The sequence below is a fragment of the Procambarus clarkii genome, chromosome 13 (genome assembly GCF_040958095.1).
Source record: "Procambarus clarkii isolate CNS0578487 chromosome 13, FALCON_Pclarkii_2.0, whole genome shotgun sequence".
In the NCBI taxonomy this organism is placed as follows: Eukaryota; Metazoa; Arthropoda; class Malacostraca; order Decapoda; family Cambaridae; genus Procambarus; species Procambarus clarkii.
Window position 1 is genome coordinate 14,828,630 of NC_091162.1, and position 25,011 is coordinate 14,853,640.

Consider the following 25,011-nt stretch of genomic DNA (forward strand, 5'->3'; position numbering starts at 1 on the left):
TCTACCCATCTGAGTAACACATCTAGGGTTCATAAAAGACCAAAACAATGCCTTATATAGTTCACTTTTCAAACATTTTAACTTGTGCATCGATATATAAATTTATTTTAATATACTGCACTTGATATACAAAAGTCTTATGCACCAATACTATCTTGACTATAAAAATCTTATCTACAAAATATTAAATATTAATATTAAGGGTGAAATTAATTTATTGATAAAATATGTTAATCTCAAGATATCCATACAGACATATGGATGTTATTTTATATTACTACAGTACTTCATTAGAAGAATGATCAAGTTTTGTACTACTGTATATGATAATGAATTCTTTTAAGTATTTAATGGTAAATAAACATTGCTATCCCAATAAACTTATCTTCTGTATTCAATGTATTTTACAATACTTGTATATTAACATCCTAGTGCAATAAAAATTATGGTCACACTAATATACTTGGCTGCATTAGCACGTCGTAAGGGTGATGCAACCAACTAAAAATCAAGCCACCATTACTAAACATGCATATACACAGGTCAGAACAGACAAGCAACAAATATACATTAAATTATTGGGAACTTACTTTATCAGTATCGTGTGTTGCCAGTTGGTCAGGTGAAAATGAAGAGGGGGAGCTGGCCTGAGAGGACGTGGATGATGTGAAGGAGCGGGGTGAGTGGGGTGGGGATGGAACACCTTCGGCCGGAGTATCAGAGGGAGAATAAGGAGGACTAGGGTTGACCTCACCATTACCCAGCACTTCCTCAGCCCCACTACTGGAAGCCGGCTTGCTTCCAGTCAGGGTTGACGTTGTGGAGCTCAGGGAGGAAGGGGAGGACTTCACAAAGGGGTTTGAGATGATGACAGCGGCAGTTGTGGTAGACACACTGAAGGGATTATTAGTTATATTACTTGCAGAACTGAAAGGATTGCTCATACCGAAAATGCTAGATGCAAATGGATTGAAGGGATTACTGTTAAAACTGTTAGTGGCAGAGACAGAGATGTTTGTGGTGGTAGATGAAATTGAAGATGAATCGGTGAGATCTTTCGAGGGAAGAGTGAGACGATCTAGGGGTGTACTCTGGCTGGTGGTAGTGAAGTGGGTGACTGTAACTGGTGGGTCTAGGCTGAGGAGAGGTGTTGAGTCCTCACCAGGCTGCTCCCTCCCTTCCCATGCCTCCAATAAATGTTGGGGAGGATTGATGCTGCTTCCACTCTCTCCAACACCAACGGCACCAAGGGACAAAGTCAGCTTGTCGCCTCCCTTTGTAGTATCAAGCAGCAAGGTGTCAATAAAACAATATGAATACCAATCAAAATCTGGGATGCAGACTTCACTAAAACAAAATGTTAAAGCAACAAAAATCAGGACATAAAAGCACTAAACTGAGGGAAAATACAATCAGATTAAATTAACAATCCAGTACTTTTAATAGCACTTAAGCAAATGAATGGTAAAAGCATAAAATTTCATGGAATCAAACACACGAGGCCTTACTCACCACAGATACAAACGTAGCACCTTCATTATTCCCACATATATCAGTATTACCAGCTTTCTTCATGCGAGGAAGAGAACCACTGAAACAAACACAGCAATCACTAACAACTTACTGATAACACAAACAGTAAAACAATACAACTCACTATTATACTGTTGCTGCTGCTCCTGTTACAAAATGTAAAGCAAACAGCAGCAACTAAACTCAAATGATCACTATATTTACAATGGTCCTTCTTTCTAAGTACTCCTTCACATGGTATTCACAAGAAAGAATCTTCAGCGCTTTAGCCATACATTATCTCGCTCATAAATGAGGATTGATTTTGAGTGAAATTTTTAAATCCTGCGATACCAAGGAATGTGCAGCAGAATCTCATTCTATGATTCATGCAGTAAAATAACTGATCACAAAAATCTTCTGAAGTAAAATTGTAATTTATGCTACTGAGCTTGTTGAAGCACCATCACTGATGTTGGGTTCATTAATTGATGATAATGTAAACTGTATATATAATGTTTGATACCTGTATTGCATACATCGGTACTGTACAACTAGCAACTGTGAGCCACTAAACAAAATACATTAAAGTAAAGCGATACCGCCAGCCAATCACAGCACAAGTTAGGGAAGATAGGTGGTGGTGATGTGAGTGATGGCTTCCCATTTTCCATTGTTGAGGGCAAGAAGCTTATTAGGCTTATTGAGGTCCCCTAGCCAAATGACCTACTTTCCACAGGATTCAACCCACAATAGTTGCCTAACTTCCAGGTACTTGTTTATTACTGGGTAAATAGGGCATCAGGGTGAAAGGAAACATACCCATCTCCAAAGATGGAAACAGTCTTCATCTTGCACGGAAAATTTAACCCAACCACCTTTCTGTACATTAAAATATAAATCTCGATGTTCGAGTGTCGTATTTGTTTTTGAGGTCGAGGATGTAGATTGTATCCATGATATCTTTCAGTGCATTCCACATGTTACTGTTGCAGACTCTAAGTTCCTGTTCATCTCTCCTGTCTGGAGTTCCTTGCATTTCATAACTATTTTGTCTCCCATGTTTCCTTATGTATTTCATCCTTGCACATTTTGACCAACTTTATATAGTTACTGTATACACCTTCTACTTTGCTTCCTCTCACTCTTGTTTGGCCACTTTCTTGTTCTTACAACATGCTCTTGAGTTAATTACTGGTAGTAGTATTGTATTGCTGCTGCTTTCATTTCCTCACAAGGTCTTTTAATGTCTTATTTATACATTTTATTCAGCCCGTCCTCAAAATATGGGGAGGTAAATGTAACAGTCCCATAAGTGCAATTATGTACTATGTATGACAGTCAGGAAATGTACTTATTACACTTAGTATTAAAACGTACTGTCAATTCGGAGGATGGGTTGATTTCATTACAGCCGTGTTTATTCCTGCTGGGCATTCCATATCCTTATAATGCTTTGCTCTCTTTTTGACACACACTGCTACCTAACTCCTCCCTATTTTCACCACTATTCCTATTATCCATTTTCTCTGCCTTCATCTACTTCCTACAACTTTTCCTCATAAAATTCCACATTTTATGCCAGGTTTAATACTAACCTAGTACAATAAATTGGAAAATGGTGTGTAGTTAACTTGTTGAGGAATTGCCTGTGATTCATTTAATTCATAATACTGTACAGTAATTATGAATTAAATGAATCACAGGTGATTTCTCAAAAATCAAGAAATTCTCTAGATTCCTCAATTCTCTTGATTTACATCTTGCTCCCTATCCCTACATGACATTTACTTTACCACTTCAAGACAATATCCTAACACACATCTGAGGTACACTTCATACTTGCGTAGTTTCCAGTGGTCATTGATAACGATCTCTCCTTGCTCTCCCCTATTTTTATTTTATTATTGTAATTTATTGCCCTCACATTGGTTATTTTTCTATTGTAAAAGTTTCACATTGTATCTTCTCTGATTAATGTAATTTTACATTATTTCTTCACTTTTAATAACAAAGTTGCCAGTTGATGCTGGACCCTTATTTACCATTTCTTTAGTAATTCCCATTTTCTTTCTTTCCAATTACTGATTAAATTTTTGACTAATTTTTAAGATAAATTATCCCAACTTCTTGTTAAGACAGTAGATAAAAAAAAAAAAATTCAGCGCATAATTCTATGACAGCTGTTTGAAATACGGTACAAGTGCATTTAAAATATAGCATCACAAGGAATGGGTCATTCTGAATGCCACCTCCGTTGTCACCTTGAGCCACAACTACGGACCCACCTATGTCATTGCTAGCCTCGACCAGTCACCCAGCCTCGAACAATGACATGGGTGGGCTCATGGTTGTGGCACAAGAGAAACTGAGCAGGTTGTGCTCACAAATACATATGCACTGGCATATCTACAACATACATTTTATGCATTAATTGGGAAATACAACTGTCATTACAAGACCACAACAGAATTACTATTGTATTTAATATATTAATTTTACACTTGCAATAAATTACATAATGCATAAAAATAAATCAATGAAATTTATTAGTATCATACACACACCAAAAGGAGTATTTTTCTGTCATGCAAGTGTCAGGGAATGGGAATTAAAATGCAGCACTGAACATGAAGTGTGTACAGTACCTACTTGTTCAATACGGTAGTTGCCTTAGAAAAAAGTGTCATCCACCACCTGGCACAGAGATAACAAGAGGGCCTCTAAAATAAACATTCTGATGACTTTCAATAGAATATAATACATTAGTATTAAATATGATAAAACAAGCAGTTTTAAGAAACCAATTATCGATATGTTCCCAAGTAATTATATGCTAATTGATCACAAAAATGACCATCAAATATATAATGTTAGCTTTTCTGTGTATATAATTTTTAAAAGTTATTTTTTATGGGACAAATACCCAATTACAGACAAGGATGTTAACTGAAGAATATATGCAGTACTGACATATATGATAGACGGTCTATCATAACAGTGCTCAAGACCAAACTGAATACAATAACACAGTCTAGCCAAGATTGTAAACAAAATTGAAGGTACCAAAATAACTGAGGAAATTTAGTTAAGAGCATAAAAGATGAGTACCACAAGAATGTTAAATTTAAATACTTGTCAAATATATGGCAACATGCAGATCAATGCTTAGATAATAACATATATATGCTAGCTTTGAATCTCCAATGGAACAAAATAATGATTAATTAGGCACCCCATTAATGAGTGTACCTTGAATGACTTATTAATTGATGATGAATAGAGTGTGATGTCTGGTTAGTGACCTTTGTTAGTTTGAAGATAAAAGTGTCAAGTTAATGCAACCCATTTAGTAACAAAATTTAGATTCAAGCGGCAAGTTATGGTTACAAGTTAGTGCGTTGTTAGTCCAGGTATGCAAGTTAACTTGTCATGTCCACTTATGAACATCTATAAGCAAATTATTCATGTTAATCTACAAATGTTAGCGATGTTTCCTAGACAAAACTGAGCACTCATAATGTTGAAGAGAGCATGCTTGGCCATGCACAACATCACCTTACCCATCAATGGCCCCCTCTGGGTCTTCACTACAAGCTGTACTATCTGCCACCTCCCTAAAATTACATATGAAATGTCAAAAATTCAAAAGTTTGATACAATATAACAAATTTCTATAGATAAAATATCAAAACTGCAAACGCTTATAATACACCATAAAAAATAAAATAGTGACCAACTAAAGCATGCAAGTGCTTTAGTTACAGGTCTAAATTATTAAGTTATATAGTTATTCATATAAGTTACTTAGTTATATAGCCCATAAGTGCTTTGCTATGCATAAAATGCATAGCAAAGTGAGAACAAAGGTTTAATGAAACCCATAATAAACAAAGTCAAATTCTGAAGATGGCGATATAGATCTACGAAGTCACCAAGAGAGTACAACCCGAGAAAATTGTGGCTATAATGTATATACAGGTACACTAAAATTAACTTGAAAACAATTATACTGGAGTTAAAATGAATGATTACTGTACATGTATGTCTTAAAATTCTGTAGAAATAAAGCACTAATGGTAGAAAAAGCTCATAAAATGTGAGGAGTGACTAGTTTAAGATCAAACTTTAAGGTCCACCATAGTGGATTGGTCAAGCTTTGGCAATAAAGGTTATGAGACGGTAATATTGGAGCTTGAGCAACCCGAGCTCCAACCCGGGCAGGAGTCAGGAGTGTCGTCAACAGGTACAACTGTCATAATGATATTCACACAAGACTTGTAATGGAACACTTGGGTCCAAAATCACTTAAATGGAGAAAAAAGAGAGAGTAATACAGGAAAAAGTCAAGTGAGTGTGATGTTTACAGGGAGTAAAGGCTCACTGTCAAGGACTGACTTAAGCAAGGAGAGACACTCCCATCACTCATGATGGATCAATGTAAGAAACTTGTATACATTAACATTAATGCTAGAGAGACAGTTTGGTGGTTGTCTCTCAAGATCAGGAAGAGTGAGCATCATATGCAGATTGTTATAAAATGTTAAGATTGCAAACATAAAATTTAGTATCTAGTTGATATATTCAGCGAGGAAGGAGAAACCTGAAGAACCAAGGGGCATTTCGAAAAAGAAATGATTAGAGATTAGTGGTAAGTTGATTATTTTTTTTTTTTTAATAAATGTAATGCAACTCTCATTACTGTACGCAGGTGAAATAAGGAAATTTTAGTAATATGGCTATAGATAATCAAAATTATTTGTGAACACTTCTGATAAAATCAATTTAGTAGTGGATGATACCATGGAAATATATTTACACATCCATTCCACCACCTTCCTTTATAGCCTAAGAGAATATTATATACAACACTGTATACAATATACTTTTATTATACTGTCCTTCTGAAGTAACAAGCATTTTTGTTATGATCAGAGGTATTTGAGACCCACCAATGAGACTGGCCTTATATCATTGTATTATATAGAAACAAGAAGAAATGGGTACGTGTATATTAGTAGTAGTAGGCATCCATCAGTCTCAGGAGACTATGGAGTTGGGCTCTGGTTGTCGGTCTGGAGTGGCCTCACCAGGGCGCAGAGCCAGTGTATTGTACACAGTACAATACACTCACACTCACTGTTCCAGCTTGTCTTCATGACATCAAACCATCCAACGATCAATAACCACAAGTTGTGACAAAACTATTTTCTAACAAATACTATAATGGTTAAATATATCTTATCTCCAAATATCTAATCACCATCTGAGCAGCCTACTTCTTGAACACAGTTCCTGGATGCAGGGCTGAGGCAACCAATGTCATGTGGAGTAAAACACCATACAAGGTCAAACGCATCCCATGAGAAAATGGTCTACAGTGAAGGTTTGTGTGGTGCTGCATGTTGCAACACATTTACCACATGTTTCATTATTATGGGGAAAAAAGGTGTGCTTAAATTTCTAGAATATGTGACCGATGACAAAGTGAGATCACACCATACCTATTCTCTCTCAAACAACCTCTATTTAAATATAGAGGAAAATACTATCAGACTTCTAATTGTGCTCAAAATTTAAACTGACAAGCTCCTCCAAATGGTCAACTGAAGAGCAGTGCCTAGTCATCCCAGGAACCACCATTAGGTAATCAGTGAAGTCAAGGAAAAACATCACCACCATGCTTAAGTTTCAAGCCAATACATAAAGGCATTCTCTGAATATTGCATAAATGACAAATTTAAAACAATTATTTTGGGAATTCCAAATTTGAATTTTTGCTTTCTTACATTCAAACTTCATATATTGTTCATTTTAAACTTTTCACAACTTTACACAGGTTCCGAAGATCAACATCCCCACCTCCTGGTCTTGGATTATTATACAATTACAGGCATGCTCACACAAAATATTTAATTCACGAGCCAAGCCTAATCGACAAAGTATAATAGCGTAACACTTCAGTCAGAGACGAGTTGAGCGCACAGAGCACCAGTTCTTCTAGGTTTCAAACATAGAACAGATACTTCCTAGAACCTGTTAAAATAAGTTCCTGCAGAAACTTTATCAATGATGGAGTTACAGAATAAATTGTCATCCACACTTAGGTAATTACACTTCCATGGAAATAAACATTCCATTCACCTGGGCTATCTGGGTCTCGAACTGTGGACCCGACGTGTGTGAGGTTGACACTATCGACCGTTACAGGTTTGATTTTGAAATTCATCAAAATGGCTAAACTTTCTCTCAAATAAAAACTTGTTTGATATCTCAATGCTATGCTGCTTTAGAGTAAGTCGTGCAGTCTTCATGTAGTTGCAAATACTAACAGTTCTACAATTCATGTGTCAAACATTTTTAAATCTTCATGTGAATGTATTTGTTCCAATCAAATGCCACTTTTAAATGAAGGCTAACAATACTCTTTTTAATACATCATGTACCTTGCAAAAACAAGTACCTCATATAATACATATGACATTAAAAATGCATGAACTTCATCTAGACAAAATCCCATATTTAAATCAGCAGCAATTAGAACAAGCTATACATAAAATCTTCCATAGGGCCAATTTAATCATTTTAGTTTGCACACAGTAAAAGGCTCAAAGCACTACTGGCTTAGTAGTATAAACACACACACAATAGATATACAAAAGTAAATATTATGATAAAAAACTTACCCATTTGAAATTTTGAGCTTTCCAATGGAAGCTTTGTCAATCTCTACACTAAGGGGTCCCTTCTTCAACTCTTCTTCAGCCTTGGCTGTATCAAATACAGTAAAATAATATTTTATTAATGATATTCATTATAAAACTTACTTTTTACATATATACATACAGTATACATATACACACACACTGCTACTGTACTACTATATACTGTACTAGTATATAATAGTACAGTAGGGTTCGTTCTCTACTCTCAATAGGGAATTCTGTTGGGCGCGTTTCCTATCAACTAAGATATTGCTGTTCACCAAGCAGTAATAGGTATCCATGATTTGATTGGCTTGTTTTGGGGTTCGGCCTTGGGTGGGGGAGGGGGGCGGTTGGCCTCGATATAAGCTAAACATGTATATTATATTTATATTATATACATATTATATACAGATTGCCTGTCCAACAAAATTATAGTTATAAATTAAAATTATACAGCATACAAATATATAAACATGCACACACACACATTCAAACCCAGATTACGTAAATTAGCTATGAGGAGAGGCTAAGTGATGTAAAGCTAACAACAATGTGAATAATTGGTGTTTTCCAGGTGAGGGACAAGAGAATGAGGTGGAGCATAGGTGGAAGAGTGAAAAAACAGCAAACAGACCCCATTCCTCAACCACATACGTAAATCCCCAATACAGCTAGCAGGAATGACCCTAAGGTACCACATCATCTCCATGCCCTCCAAATACAGACTATGATGTCCACCCATAGCCCAAGAGGAACACAGCTTCCCACTATTAATGAGCAGTATACAGGTACACATAATGCACAATAATGAAGATGGCATTATAAATAGACTGAATAATTCCAGGAGTGGGTACGGTAACTACAATAGCACCGTCACAGTAATAACAGAAAAAACTCTTACAAATGACAAGGAATGCAGAGTTTCCAAGGGGGTTACCAAGTATTAAAAGGGGTAGAGGCATGGATGAAACAGATATTATACAACAAGAGCTAGTGGCAGCATACACAACTTCCTTCCAAACAGCAGACGAGAACAACAGAACTAACGTAAACTATTCTAATCCAGGACAGTTCTATTGTATTCCATTCTATTGAATTCACAATGTATATATTGCATAGCTGTTACATTTACAACAAATCAATTTTAATAGGGGAATCAATATTATATTATATATATAATATAATATTGATTCCCTCAAACTAATTATCCATATTAATGATCACATACATGAACACAAATGTGAGTGCAATGACACATTTACACTTCAGGAAAATTCACCTTTCAGAATATTGGACTTAAACTGGTCGGGAGGAATTGGACGAGCAGTGTTCTTGGTGAGTGTGGCTTGGTTGTTTGGAATCACCACCACATTGATGTCCTTCACCTTGGTGGTGCTTGATGAAATCTTTGCTCCAGCCCCATTAATACTGTTGCTCTTACAACTGTCCAAGTTTTTCATCTTGTTCACCAGCAGCTCTGCTTCTGTTATGATGGTAATCAACATACAGTATTACTTAATGAATACTATCTAGATATACAATATATCTGAATTGACAGAAGCAACTCAATCAATCTACATTTGTACTTTCAAAGGTATTACAAGAGTTACCCAAATAGCTTCTAATTACAATAACAACTATTAAATAATTACTGGAAATAAATATGACACACAACAGAAATAAAGTCTGTATAAATTTATTAATTGAACATTCCATGTTGGTCATGCAGATGTCATTCACATGTGCTTTTTTTTTTATTAAATGTTTCTATACATTATTAATAAATCAGTACATATTTAATGTTAATTCAATAATGTTTGATGTGCAATCAACATCCAGTAAAAATAGTCAATTTTGCTTTGCTTAAATAGCAATCCTGAAGTAATACCCCCATCTCTTGTGGTTTAATAGTAGACTGATTGGCCTGCATCATATACGAGCACTTTCAAAATTATGAGATATCTTCACTCTTCTATTGACTGCTACTTCTCCTAAACACACGCCACAAAGATTTCTGACAAAAGTTTTCTCAAGTTTATTTTCTCATTCATTTTGCTCTACCGATTCTCTCAAATCCCCATTCACAGATCTTTCTGCGTCCTTACATCTATTTTTTGACGTATCAACTGGTTGAGGTTCTCCGGGTCACCAGGCACTCACACTTTCCCCACCAAGGCCAGTATTAAAATGTTTCACTTGCACAATCACCATTAATCACAATGAAATTAAATATCCACGTTAGTAAAAGCATTAGTATTAGGTCTCTTATGCAACACTATAGCACAACAGTATAGAATCAGTGTAAATATCAAGCAAGCCTCTGCATATAACATATATTATGGGTGCACAAAAGGGAGAGGTCCAAATATATGGGATGAAAGAGCCATTTAAGATTTGGCAGCATCCCGTTTGGAAGCCTCAACAGAATTCAACTCTCCACATAGTCACACCGGCTTTGTGCCTTCTTGTCATAATTACTTACTCTCTCTTAAGTAATCACATTATGCAATCCCACCAATAAAAACAGTGATGGTGCTTGGAGAAGAACTCGTGTATAAAACTTTTAAGCATGTCACTAAATTGTACTGAATATTAGTCAAATAAGTGCTCTTTTAACATTTCTTAATGGCAGTAATAATTATATTAGTTATTACAGCCAACCAGTCTACCATGTAAACAAATATATGGCAAAAATAGTATATTCAGTGTATGAAAAATGCAAAATATATTTAAAATACATTTAAGCATCTTGTGGTGGATACTCATGCTGTTTTAGCAATTCTGTAATCTAGGAAAGTAGAAAGTTCAACTGTTTTAATGTGGCCTGCTAACTTGCTGCTTTCAGTAAACACTATCACAAAACATTGTGCTGCAAAGTTCAAGGTGTAGTAGTGTTGTAGTTTAAATGTAAGGCAAACAAAAGAGGTCTAAAAACATGCACAAAACTATTAATAACAAGCTGAAAAAATAATGGTCAATCGGCAGGAGTAGCCTACAAGAATGTGCAAGGAGGATATCTTTCCCAAGCGTATGCATCAAGAGGTCAGACTTCACAACTTTGAGTCATGTTGCACAGGTTGTGCTGACTCTTTATTGTGTGTGTTCAGAAATATAACAAATTTTATATTAGCATGTTATATTTAACAAATTACATTTCAGCAAACTGCAGAACAGGAATTTTACTTTATACTGCAATATAAATAATTAGTTCCATTCCACAACAAGATTACAGTTATAATTCTTGCACAGTTATTGCCAATGATATTAGAAGGTTAGCTGGAAACATCTTTAGTATCAATAAGATTCAGTCTGAATTATTCAGAGTGGACATGGGCACCTGCCTGAGACACTCTGTACCAATTATTTACCCAAGAATAAGCCTTAGCCAGAAGCAAATCACCAAAAATACATATTTACCATATACTGCAGCCTGTTTTACAGCCATACTGTGCCACTAACTCATAGCAACACTCACCACTCTTACCTATAGCCCCTGTGGGCTGTGGCAAGGCCTCTGCCCCGACCTCTTTCTGACAAGGCTTAGCCCTGGCCAGCTCATTGACTGTACTGTCCAAATAGCTTGGTACTGATGTGTCTTTGGCCAAGCTCTTAATCAAGGTGTCTAGCCTGTCTTCAGCAGCATACGTGGCATCTTCTACAGGCCCAGGAGAGCAAGAAAAGAGAAAGGATGAGTTGTGAGACACAGGTCATCAGGGTAGTGGATTGACTGCAGGGGGAGGATGGTGAATTTTGTAAGAGAGTGGGATGCTCGAGACAGCTATGACAGTAACTCGCACCAGCCCCATAAAGATTGGCACTACACTGGCAGATGCCAAGTCTCTCATATTTATAGCTAGGAAACGAGTGAACTTGAGATTTGTTCAAATTACGTAAGGAGTGCTAGCACAGCTGTTTATCAATATCAGAAGAAGCTTGTTTGGGTAGGAAAGTCACTGTAGGCAATGAGGATTGGGGAAGGAGGAAGGACCATATCAAGGAGAAGAAAAGATGCAGAAAAGTCCTCAGGTCAGTCAAGCGTTCAGATGCCAAACTACAGCAGCATTCAACAAGCAACTGTTGAGTTTAGTAAGAGTAAGTCAATTCTTGAGTAACTATACTCATTTAAATATACAAAGCCTTACAATAACTTTTAGTCTTCAAAATCTATTATACTGTATTACTGTACATATACTGACAATTTGTGGTTATGTAAATATATCTGTATGCATGTATGGTTACATCTTTGTAAATTTCTTATTTGTGTGTGTGTGTGTGCGTGCGCATGCACATGCATGTATGTATGTATGAATACACATACAGGGGGTACCAATAAAAAAAAAAAATTATGTTCATATGGAACAAAGTAGTCCTGAACCATATTTTATACTAGGACCTTGACATCTTACCTTAAACATTATCCATGTTAATAATGAGATCAAAATACTATATAAAAATGGAAAGCCAAATTCTGCCTTATGCAGTACTGTACAGTATATTAACATGGATTACATCACACATCACTAAAGAAAAACAAAAGGCATCGCAAAACATAAGACAAAGCCAACCTCACAACTATAGTGGTGTGGTACCAGTGTTTAGTAATGTTTTGTGTGTACAGTGTATATTTTAGCGTGGAGAGGGGGGACCTGCTGCCTTTGTAACAGCTTCTCCCCCGAATCAACCTACCCTGGCTTTGCGCCCTGTTGAGGCCACTCCAGACCGACAACCAGAGCGCAACTCCATAGTCTCCTGAGACTGATGGATGCCTACTACTACTGATCACTGCTCATTTAGTTCTCAAAGTGTAGAGGACCAGTAACCAACATTCAGCTTCAAGTTCAGCGTACATTATTATTTTTTTTGTTTGAAATCTGAATTTTTTTAAAATTGGAATCTCTGATCAAAAGTTAACTTCTCTTTAATTCCTTTCTACAAAAACTTAAGTACAGTAATGACATGGAATCAATTATATTGAGACTGCATCATCTGCTTTGGGAAGTCTTCCATAGTCAATCTATATAATTATGCATTACTTGGCCAGTGTTTACGGGTACACAAGAACTGGTACTATGTACTTAACTCCTAAGGCATACAGTAGTACAGTACTGGGTACTGTATATATATATTTGACCCATATACTTACTCAAGCTTTGACAATAAATATTGTTTAACTATATAAATACTGTATAAACAACAATGGAAAATGTATACTACATATAAAATTTTGTTGAAAGCTTTAAGGAATCTACAGCAATGCCTATGGTGATGCTTACATAATTCAGAATCAGGATAAAGAAGACAAGATAAAATTTCAAAATACCTGTTTCTTCATTTGATGGTACAGAAGCCCCAGCAGCAGCAGCACAGGTTGACGTTGTGGGAGATGAGGAAGATTGAGAAATTACTGCCGAAACAGCCGGACACACGAGAGATATGTTATTAGAAGGTATGGGAGAAGAGGGAGCATCAAGAGGAGACGGAGGTGGTGTGGTGGTGCACGATGGAATGGTTGAAGTGCTGGAAGTTGAAATAACTGGTTTGTTGATGCTGGAGATGCTACTGATACTGCTGGCTGTTGTAGTTGCCACATTACTTGCAGGCATATCTGAGGCAGCAATAGTTGTAGCAATGATGGTACCTACGGCAGTGTTTTCATTAGTACTGCCACCTTTTCCATTTTCTAACTTTTTTTCTAATACGCTTTTACGCTGCTTTTCTCGCACCACGTGGCTTTGACGTCTGGCAAACCGCTGGCTTGGTCGACGTTCAAATTGCACTGTGCGCCTAGTGCGCTGCTGGAGGGTTGTTTGAAACTCTGTGCGTCCACTGCAATGTACAGATTCTTGATACATTTATATTTAAAAAAAAAAAAAAAAAAAAAATCAGGGTTTTGAAAAATGTCTCGGCAAATTATTAACTATTAACATTTTCCATAAAAACTTTAAATATTACATTATAATTACTAACTGACCTGGACATAAAAAAAAATATATATATAATCAAATTATGGTCAGTGAAATTTCACATACAGTTAAGCTCTCAACATACCTGTACCTAAACCTTGAACCCATCCTGAAGAAGTTTTGCCTTCCCGAGGGTCCCTTACTGGGAGCTTTCAAACGGAAAAAGGAATGGTGTTCAACTGCACACTTCCATAGGTGTTTACACGCCTTTTCGTTGTGCAATCTGTAAAAAAGAGTAGGTATTATAGTTTCACTAACACATTTAATTATTCCATTCCTACACAATGCTCAGAGCAATATGATTAGTTAGACTGAGAAACAGCAAGGGTGGATTTCCTCGCTGATAACTTGTAGTCTTACAGGAAAATGAAACTGGCAATGGTAGCCAAATGAGTTTTGCTTACCATTACCAGTTTCATAATTCAGAATTTTGCTGAATTTTAACCAAGATATGTTGCAATAATGACAGGGTTTATTCTTTACCATGTGACTTGAAATTGAATTGTTAATGTGACTTAACATCCAGGAATACAGTGTGTCAGGCATTAAAAGCTATATGAAATACATTATAATATAAATAATTGCACATTAAATGAAATATTGCAAAGTACAGTGAGCCCCCCATTATATACAGATCCCTCTTATTATAGATTCTCAGATTAGTCTAAAAGACATACCAGTAAATCTGGTTATGTCCTTATTTATTTGTCAGAGTTATTTGCCCAAACGCTTTGCGTAATAGTGGCTTCATTAGTACATGTGTAATTCCTTTCCCCACAATTGTACATTACTCTTATGCTCTTTGTGTACACACTTTTTTGAATAAAAGTTTGAATTTGGTTCTTACAGATTTATACACACACAGTATTCCTTTTAAAAGATAATTACATTTATTTTTTGGACCAGTACATGTATTATAACTTTAAATACACACCCACTCTGATGGGTTAACAGCAGTGTGTGAATGATCAAAAAACCCGACAGGCCTACAATTTTCCGTGTATGGGTTAATGACACTAAGAGTACTAAGCTACTACAACCACCCGGCCCTCACCTAAAGACAAAGGTGTGCTCCTGTTCCCGGCCCTCATCATCATCTTCAACCACCATCAGTGTCAACTTCTTCTTCTTGAAGTCTAGACGAGTTATCTTGGGCCAGAAGAAGAGTCCGATCTTCGTTTCGTCCTCAAAGACCAAAATCCCCGTTGGGGTGAGACCCAATCTGTATCCCTGACCATCTTTGCCCTACAAAATTAAAAGACCGTTAAAAAATATATATACAGTATACATGTTAACGTTTCTTTGGCCATAGATAAAATAAAAATAAGTTAGATGACTGACATGTTACATTTTAGTTCCAAACTCTTCACCCACTACATAAACCTTGTGATATGTATCTCTACAAATGAGAATATAAGCCATGGCAGCCAATTTGAAAGATGTTTCCTGCAATATATTTATAAATTAAAATAATTTGTACATCAGTTTTAGTTGTCCTTGTGAATTAACATTTATATATATATATATATATATATATATATATATATATATATATATATATATATATATATATATATATATATATATATATATATATATATATATATATTATCTATTGCAAATAATTTTATATAATGTCCTTTTATAATTTCATCATTAAACTATACAGTATCTTATGTTTTAACTATTTGATTATTCTACAATATATTAAAAAACAAAGCAATTTGGCTTATTTGGTGAAGAACTGACCATTAACAATTTAACATAAGATAATTTAATCAGAGAAAAATATTGCAGCAGCATATTGAAATTAGAATAATGAATAACATACAAACTGTGCATTAAATCTTTTATCAAAAATACATATACAGTATACTCTAACTGAATCTTCCATGGACATCTACAACATATGCTGTGCTGTAACCAGGATATTATTGATGAATATAACAGTACAGGTACAGTATATATTTAGTGTGTAGACTGTATCTGATAAGGTAGTGAGAATATAAAATAGACATACATAGTCTGTACTTCCACAAAATGGAATTACTGGTACAGTAATGGTACTGATCAAACCCCAATGACCTATTCATCTTCCAATTCTACCATTAAAGAAAATGTGAGTAGTGTTTTTATGAGTAATGTAGCACTCACTAACTGGATGAATGTGTAATTACCTAAGTGTAGTTACAGGATGAGAGCTACACTCGTGGTGTCCCGTCTCCCCAGCACTGTCATATAACACTTTGAAATTACTGACGGTTTTGGCCTCCACCACTTTCTCACCTAACTTGTGTGTAATGAAATATGTGCAATGGAAACAAAGCAGTTCAAGTGAAGTAGTGTACTAGCAACAGTGTTGAGCACTTGTGTTGAGCACAGGTAAGACATATAAGGAGTACAACATGCCAGGCTGCTTGCCAGTCACAGGTATCTCAAGAGTAGATGCAATGAAAGAAGATGTGCAGCTTTCTGTACCATCTACACCCCATTTACCTGGAAATCAGATAAGGACCGACTGCAAGAGAGCAGTTAAGGAAGGTATTCTCTACCACCAACTCTAGCATACCTCAAAATATTATTATTAAAATAAAAACAAAACCCTCCCCTCTTTCACTCCCCAGCATCAGGGGATACAGAGGAGTTATATAGAAGACATGGACAGGCTTCGGATTCGAAGCCCTCCGTGTGAGTGTCAGGATCATAGTCACCAAGTTCAGCTAAGGAAAATAAAAACCAATGATAATCCTGTTGATAATTAACCACAAATTAATATTGCTACTAATAATTGTAATAATTGTTCCCAATCTTTTGTAAACCCTGTTTGGTTCCCCTTGTTGGGAACAGGAAGCCTATTAAGACCTATCGTGGTCCCAATATGCCAATAACTAACCTTTCCCAAGGACGCATCTCATAACAGCTATTTAACTCCCAAGTTTTCACCATATTAACTGCTGGCTGAATAACGGCTTCTGGCGAAAGATGCCCTAACCTGTCTGTCCCGTGGCAGAAATGAACTTGTGGCCTTTCGGTTGTGAATCAACTGTGCTGACCACTGCTTATAGGTGATGTTATGAGAACAGGCTTGTACGTACAGGGAGTGTAATGAGTAAGGGAGGAGTGGGTTAATGAGTACATTGGGGGTGAAATGAATAGTGTATACATAATTAGTTGTCACTGGAATGCATCATGTTTAGTTTATAGATTCAGAGTTACAGGATAAGAGATTTTTCCATAAAAAAAAAAAAACTGCTACTGGCAGTCAACTCACCAGGACTGTGTGCATATCGACACCATACATCTCCAACCACTTGGCTTTGTTCAAATAGCTCTGTTCAGCTTGCGCTGGTGTCAGTCCACTATTAAAAAAATGACAATTAATAAAGTATAGTACAGTAAGTTACATTATTCTAATTTTTTGTTAGCATGAACAAACTGGTGTTAAATAATACTATGAACTAAATTATATATGCAGCTTCATATATATTATATATTTATATTAAATATATATATATACACACACACACACACTGTATATAATATGCTATAAACAAACATCTAAACAAGTACAGTATTTCCAATTCTTTTCTATTTCATAAAGCTTTCAACTTGTGTGCTTGTATTCCCAGCATGAAAGCTGGCCTCGGTGACTTACGTGCACTCTTTATACTTTTCTAGCGTGTCCTCCTCCATCGCATCGGTCTGGAGGGGGTTAAAATGGAACTCCGAAACGAACCCCACTGTGTGAATGTCTGGATCATAGTCACCAAGTTCAGCTAAGGAAAATAAAAATCAATGATAATCATGGTGATAACCACAAATTAATATTGCTAATAATAATTGTAATAAATTATAGAGTAACACATTAAAAAAAGCCTCCAACACCTCTCGCAAACAAATATTCCCAAGTCCACTCCTAAAGAAAAAGTGGCCAGTGAGAACACGGATGTAAGATCTATTAAAAGTATCTCACAGTATGACTGTTCTCTACATCAATGACCCTCATCTAGCTGGGTGCACAATATTTTATTTGCCTTGTCTATGACCGATTGAGAGTGAGAAGAGTACTGGAGCAAGTACAGTACTCTGGCGGGCAGATTTTCATGACAGATGACCTAGATTTTACTTTATTGACTACTTGAAGGGATAGCCAGCAATGCCTGGGTCTGTCTGTCCCCCATCTCCTCCCCTCCCGCCCTATTTCTCCCTCTTTCTCCTTCTCCCTGTCCACCTGATATGCCCATGTTAGGCACATACCCAAACAGCAATTACTGGGAAAAATTGGGTGAAGCTAAACCCAAGCATCTGGCCTCCAACCTTGGACAGACATGTCCAAAGTGTCTCCATTGATACATAGATATAGAAATTAAGAAATTAAGGATCCACCTTCCTATTTTGCCAGTTATTACATTTTGTGTGCATTGTGTACAATGACACCATGGGCACATTTATCAAAAGCTTTTGTGAAGTTCGTGTATATTACATTGGCTTATTTGTCTTTCATGGCATCCAAGGCCATGTTGGTGCTTTTTTTTTTCTTATATGCCATCACCACCACCAACAGCCATGTTTTTGCCATTTGTGGTGATGAGGTTAGCAATGGTAATATATTTGTTGAACTTTTCATGGTCGTGGTGATGATAGTGACACTGGCAACAGCAATGCTGGAAGGATTGAAAAGTACAAGAGAGGGGTCGATTATACTTACACTGAAGGCTGAGCGCAAAGAGCTCAACAGCCTGCTGGTAGGGCACCTCCAGTTTCCCAGAGAGAATATCGTGCTTCAATTGCAAGAAGAACTGGTACCTGCAACATAAACACATCAATGTAACTTAACCAAGACAATTATAACACGGATGAATCATTACTATCATACCACACCTGAAAGTGCAGATGCAGTGTTCTCTGCCTGCCTGCCTGCCTGCTCCATACCCACAATCTCATATACCCCCCATTCCTTCCCATCTCAAACTCCCACCCACCTTCTTTCTTCCCTACAGCCCCCACCCATTTCTACCGTCTCCACTCCACTCCCTCATTTAGATTGTAATACTTGAGGATTTTAATTGGGATTTTTTATATATTAATATATTTTAATATTTAATCATATTTTCCAAGTGTAAATTATTATACACTGTATATCTTCTGCCTGCACTCTAAGGAATACAGATTTTAAAATTTCATGTGGCCCCAATCATTTGGATGTTTGATCAAGTGGATTCTAGCAATAAAGGCTCTTTACACGTTATCCAGGCCAGCAATTTATCCAGCTTTTAATGAGGCTGTTATTGTGCACCAGTATTCCACCCTAGAGAGTACTAATGTCTTGAAAAGTATTATCAGTTGCATCTCTTGTATGAAAAGTTCTTCTTATACAACTTTGTCTTCTTGGAGCTACTTTAGCTACTTTAAAGTAGTGACAGCTACTTTATTGTGTTCTTTAAAAATTATGTATTTCCGACATAATTACCCCTCAATTTTATTATATTATATTATGTTATATGTATTTTGTATATATAACACACACTTGCAGAAACACGCAAGCCGATTATATCAGAAAGAACTCTTGTGAAAGGTTCATACCTTAGACTGACAGGGGCAATGAACCCCTAGACAAGTCCAGTACTCTGACCAAATGACCACCAGATAATTGTCTGGGTCATGTGGTCAGAGTAGTACTGGACTTGTTTAGGGGTTCATTACCCCTGTCAGTCTAAGGTATGAACCTTTCACAAGAGGACTTCTTTCTGACACACACAAAGTTCTTACAGTCTTGTACAACCACTAGCAGGCGTAATATTTCGGGCAAATCTTTTAATGTAAATCTTTCTCGTTTTATAGTGTGATTTGATTGCATTTGATATGTGGTTTCTATTTTCATATTTTCGGTTTTTTCCATGGAGCAGTAGCTGAAGCTTATCTTCAGTAAATAACAATTTCTGTGGCGAATTGAAAGACCTAAATTATATAAGTTTCAAAGTTTGCAGTGTCGTCTATTCAGGATATGTTAAGTTAAATAAATCTTATAACTTTAAAAGAAAACCATAGGGAATAAGATCACAACGAACAATATTGAGGGAAATTGACAAGGAGGACAGGGACAGCCTCAGTAACCTGAGAAATTTAGAACATGATGGCACATGTGGAAAAATTAAAACTAAAATGAATTGTAGAAATAAAGGAAATGCTCCAACCCTATACAGGTGATCAAGTGGAATACACTAAAAAGAAAAGCCGTGGAAGCCACCTCCATTCACAATTTTATGGCCAAATTTTATAAACAATTCTAAGTAGAGCATGTTAAATTAAACCACACGTTCAACGAGACTAGTATACTTGGCATAATGAACTAGATTTAAATTTTTTAAATTTTTTCCCCGAGGGGCGAGTTTATTGGGCAGCGCCACTCATCGTGTGAGTGGAACTAGATCTCACTTCTCTTGCCACAGTCAGGTAAGCACTCTAAGGTTAGCCTCTCCACCAGCAAGCTTCCCGCCCCCTCTCCCCTCCCTCAACCTACAGTGGACGTACGTGTCTGGCCATCACCGCAAAATGAGATGCATGTAGTTGTGGAAACATAACCCGCCTCCCACATTCAAAACACATGGTGCAAACTAATACACTGGGAAGGACCTAGTGGTGGTGGAGGGGGGTGGTTGTGGTGGAGGGGGGTGGTTGTGGTGGAGGGGGGGTGGTTGTGGTGGAGGGGGGTGGTTGTGGTGGAGGGGGGTGGTTGTGGTGGAGGGGGGTGGTTGTGGTGGAGGGGGGTGGTTGTGGTGGAGGGGGGTGGTTGTGGTGGAGGGGGGTGGTTGTGGTGGAGGGGGGTGGTTGTGGTGGAGGGGGGTGGTTGTGGTGGAGGGGGGTGGTTGTGGTGGAGGGGGGTGGTTGTGGTGGAGGGGGGTGGTTGTGGTGGAGGGGGGTGGTTGTGGTGGAGGGGGGTCGTAGTGGTAAAATACTCACATAGTTGCATTTGTGGAGGATAAGGTAAAAAATCGACTGGAGTATAGGTGTTTTTAGGACCTATTGGCTCTGTCGTATCGACATTTAAAGCTGGGTACCGAGTTTGCCTCCACTACTTCACTTCTTGGCACATTTTACTTGTTCAACATGTTGAATATACCGTATATGTTCTCTGTATTCCCTCCATTTCAGCAATCTCTCCTGCTTTGAAGAGGGAAGTGAGTACTGAGCAGTACTCTAGACCGGACAGTACAAGTCATTTGAATAGTATAACCATTGTGATGGGATCCTTGGATTTGAAAGTTCTCGTAATCTTTGCTTGGTGATTGCTCGTAATTGCCCGGCATCTGACACATTAAGTTGCTTTTCGCTCGTATGCACACTCAGGCTAAAAATCGACGTAATTAAATATGAAATCGGCTCACGAAAGTAACGTACTATCCCGTTTTCTGTTTTGGATCCTCTGGTTAGGTTAGGAGAGGAACCTTTCAATTAACGGTTTGCATGACGTATTGAAACCTTAGGAGAGCTTCCTGTCCTCCTAACCTACTAGAAGACCCTTTAACTTGCTGTTTTGGAAAAAAAAATTTAGTTGGAAAATAAATTTCTATTTTGAATTACGTCGATATTTGACCGTAGCGCATACGAGCGAAAAACTACGTAATTCGTAAGAGGACGGGTTAAATGGGCCAGTAAACAGCATCACCGGCCCGTTTTCTCTGAAGTGCAGATAACAACATTGTATTCGTTTTCTGTGAGGCAGAGATGTGTTCTGAGAGTTGACGCGTCGTCCAGACATGTGGCGTTTGGTGACCCCTGGTGATGTCCCTGCACACAGCGTGGGCGTGGGCGGAGGTGCAGACGTAGGGAGGGTGAAGGAAGAGGCTGCTACCTATTAGTGACTAAGGGAGAAATGAGGTCTAGCTTTTTATACTTTTTTCTTTTTGAGTCGAAAAACTACAGAGATGAATGGAGAAAAAACAAGGGGAATAGAAGAAAAAAACATCGATGTTCGTTAGATCAATTCCGGGGAATCTAGATCACATGAAGGGTAACCAGAAGTACAGTATAACAACGGTGAGTGGGTGAGGCAGAACAGGAAAGTCAGGGGTGGCTGACCTCACCAGCTCACACTGCGCCAAGCTGGGTCACCACGTTGAGGAAGGTGGGGGGGGGGGGGGGGGGGGGGATTGACGGATAGTTTCAAGCGTAGGACAAACAACATATGATTGCGTATGCGTGTACATAATGAGGAGCTGCCTCGTACGAACAAACGGGCCTTCAGTCTTGTTGTTGTTGTTATAGATTCAGCTGCTCGGAACAAGTTCCAAGCAGCACGGGCTATAGTGAGCCCGTACTTCAGTCTTCCGCAGTTTCCGTTTTTATATTCATAGGCGGACAGATGACGAGGAATGAAACAGAGGCAGCTGTTACATGATTCACCTTGTAACAGCAAGGTGGAACAGGTGGAAAGGGAGATAAGGGAGAGAAAAGTTAAGTTCAAGGGGAGGAATGAGATGGAAAAGATCACTTACCTGTTAATAAACTTCTCACTAAACCGGTTAGAGGAAGAGAGGTGAGGGGGAGGGATGGAATAAGGGGGGAAAGGTGGGATGAAGGGATGTGTGGGATGGGTCAATCTCTGGGTCATCTCCTAAGTCAACAGTGACAGGAGTGGGGGTTCACTCACCTTGTTAACTCCTCCCTCAGCAAGTTAGGTTCAGAAGAATAAAACTTGACCTTGAAGCGGAAGGTGTATGGGGGACCAACTGTAAACAAAAGGAATAACATAATACACAGGTGTCGCCAAAACCTGTAATCATATCAAACTCATGTAAATAATAAAATACACCTGACAGTAAATAACAAACTACACCTGACTGTAAATAAGAAACTACAGCTGACCTGTAAACAACACGTGGCTACATAAACACCTGGCTAAATAAGACATACTTGGTACACAATAAAACCTGACAAGTGGTGCTATACACACTGATGAACATCAGAGGTCCACGGCCATTCTGTATCCTACCAATAAACATAGGAAATATTGCCGGAATACGGATTGAACGTGGTCGAGAAACAATTGTAGCTATAAGTGCCGGACCAACCAGGTTGTAGTGGATATGTGGGCCTGCGGGCCACTAGAAGCAACAACCTATTGGACCAAGTCATCACAAGTCAGGGGGTGTTTAACCCCCATAGTTTGCATGGTTCCATGCACTCTCCCTATATGCAGGCCAAGCACAGCATTCACATTATACCATCATACCGCCAATACCTGCTACCACAACCACACTATACCCTGCCACCATCATCACACCATACCCTGTCACTATCACTGCATTTATCCTGTCCTCCCTGAGGGAGATTTACCAGAGTTCATCTGTAGCCGGTTCAAGGGGTTGCCCCCCTCCCCCAACCCCTAAACAAAAAAGACCCAGACACCTCCCCTCTATCCCCCCCCCCCAACCACCACCTCTCCTTGCCTAAAGGAATACACGCACTTGTACTCCAGATTTGCGGTGGAGCGTGGCGAACCACACAGTCCGCTGCTGCTGACAATGGTGATGGTTGTGACGAGAGGTGGTGTGGGGAGAGGAAGATGGAAACAAAGACGAGTGAGGCAGCAGCGAGATATTTAGAGATAGTATGAGTGACAGCGAGTCACATAGGAATATAAAGGCTTTGTTAGGGTCTGTGCGAGTCACTGAAGGGTTTCATGTTATCCACTGAAGCCCCTTCCATAACACTCCTGTCTCTTTCTACAGCTTGTGCAGTACTCAGGATATATACTGTGATATCTGTCAGGATATATATACTGTGATATCTGTCAGGATATATATACTGTGATATCTGTCAGGATATACTGTGATATCTGTCAGGATATATATACTGTGATATCTGTCAGGATATATATACTGTGATATCTGTCAGGATATATATACTGTGATATCTGTCAGGATATATATACTGTGATATCTGTCAGGATATATATACTGTGATATCTGTCAGGATATATATACTGTGATATCTGTCAGGATATATATACTGTGATATCTGTCAGGATATATATACTGTGATATCTGTCAGGATATATATACTGTGATATCTGTCAGGATATATATACTGTGATATCTGTCAGGATATATATACTGTGATATCTGTCAGGATATATATACTGTGATATCTGTCAGGATATATATACTGTGATATCTGTCAGGATATATATACTGTGATATCTGTCAGTATATATACTGTGATATCTATCACCGGGTTCACCGGGTTCAGGATATATATACTGTGATATCTGTCAGGATATATACACTGTGATATCTGTCAGGATATATATACTGTGATATCTGTCAGTATATATACTGTGATATCTATCAGGATATATATACTGTGATATCTGTCAGGATATATACTGTGAAATACAATACCCGAAGACTTTTCAACAATCAAAAAATATGCAGCTAGTCCACTCCTCTCTTATACAGTGTGATTTCCCTCCCCCAGTCTCAATTATACAATACAAATGACTCAAGATTTAAGCCAGGTCTGGAGCCAGGCTTGTCTTGTGATAACTTGAACTAAGAAGCTGTTGCTTTGAGCATGCCCACATACCCATTACAATCCGGTGGGTCGGCACTTCCTGCAAGAACCTATCCAGTTGGCTCTTCAACACCTCTATTTGTGTTCCAGCAATATTTCTTATATTAGGTTGGAGGAGGCTGAAGAGCCAAGGACCTGCTCCTGGTATGCTTGAGGTTGACCTCTGATGTTCAGTGTTCTCTGGTTGTGCCTACGGCATCTCTGTTTTTCACCGGGTCCATCCTGCATTGCCTACCATACCTTTCGCTAATATA

General features: G+C 37.9%; 1 protein-coding gene across 1 annotated transcript in view; it reads right to left on the reverse strand.

Annotated features, from left to right (window-relative positions):
• yrt (erythrocyte membrane protein band 4.1-like yurt) overlaps window positions 1–25,011 on the reverse strand; it is a 159,025-nt gene that overhangs the window by 3,018 nt on the left and 130,996 nt on the right. Inside the window, exons 5-16 of the mRNA XM_045740550.2 lie at window positions 18,891–18,988; window positions 17,838–17,958; window positions 17,454–17,541; window positions 15,237–15,427; window positions 14,268–14,405; window positions 13,540–14,045; window positions 11,704–11,874; window positions 9,499–9,702; window positions 8,199–8,283; window positions 5,076–5,129; window positions 1,513–1,591; window positions 591–1,274 (exon numbers count right to left, since the gene is read on the reverse strand). Coding sequence (XP_045596506.1) covers window positions 591–1,274; window positions 1,513–1,591; window positions 5,076–5,129; window positions 8,199–8,283; window positions 9,499–9,702; window positions 11,704–11,874; window positions 13,540–14,045; window positions 14,268–14,405; window positions 15,237–15,427; window positions 17,454–17,541; window positions 17,838–17,958; window positions 18,891–18,988 — 2,419 coding nt within the window. The remainder of the gene's footprint in view (window positions 1–590; window positions 1,275–1,512; window positions 1,592–5,075; window positions 5,130–8,198; window positions 8,284–9,498; window positions 9,703–11,703; window positions 11,875–13,539; window positions 14,046–14,267; window positions 14,406–15,236; window positions 15,428–17,453; window positions 17,542–17,837; window positions 17,959–18,890; window positions 18,989–25,011) is intronic.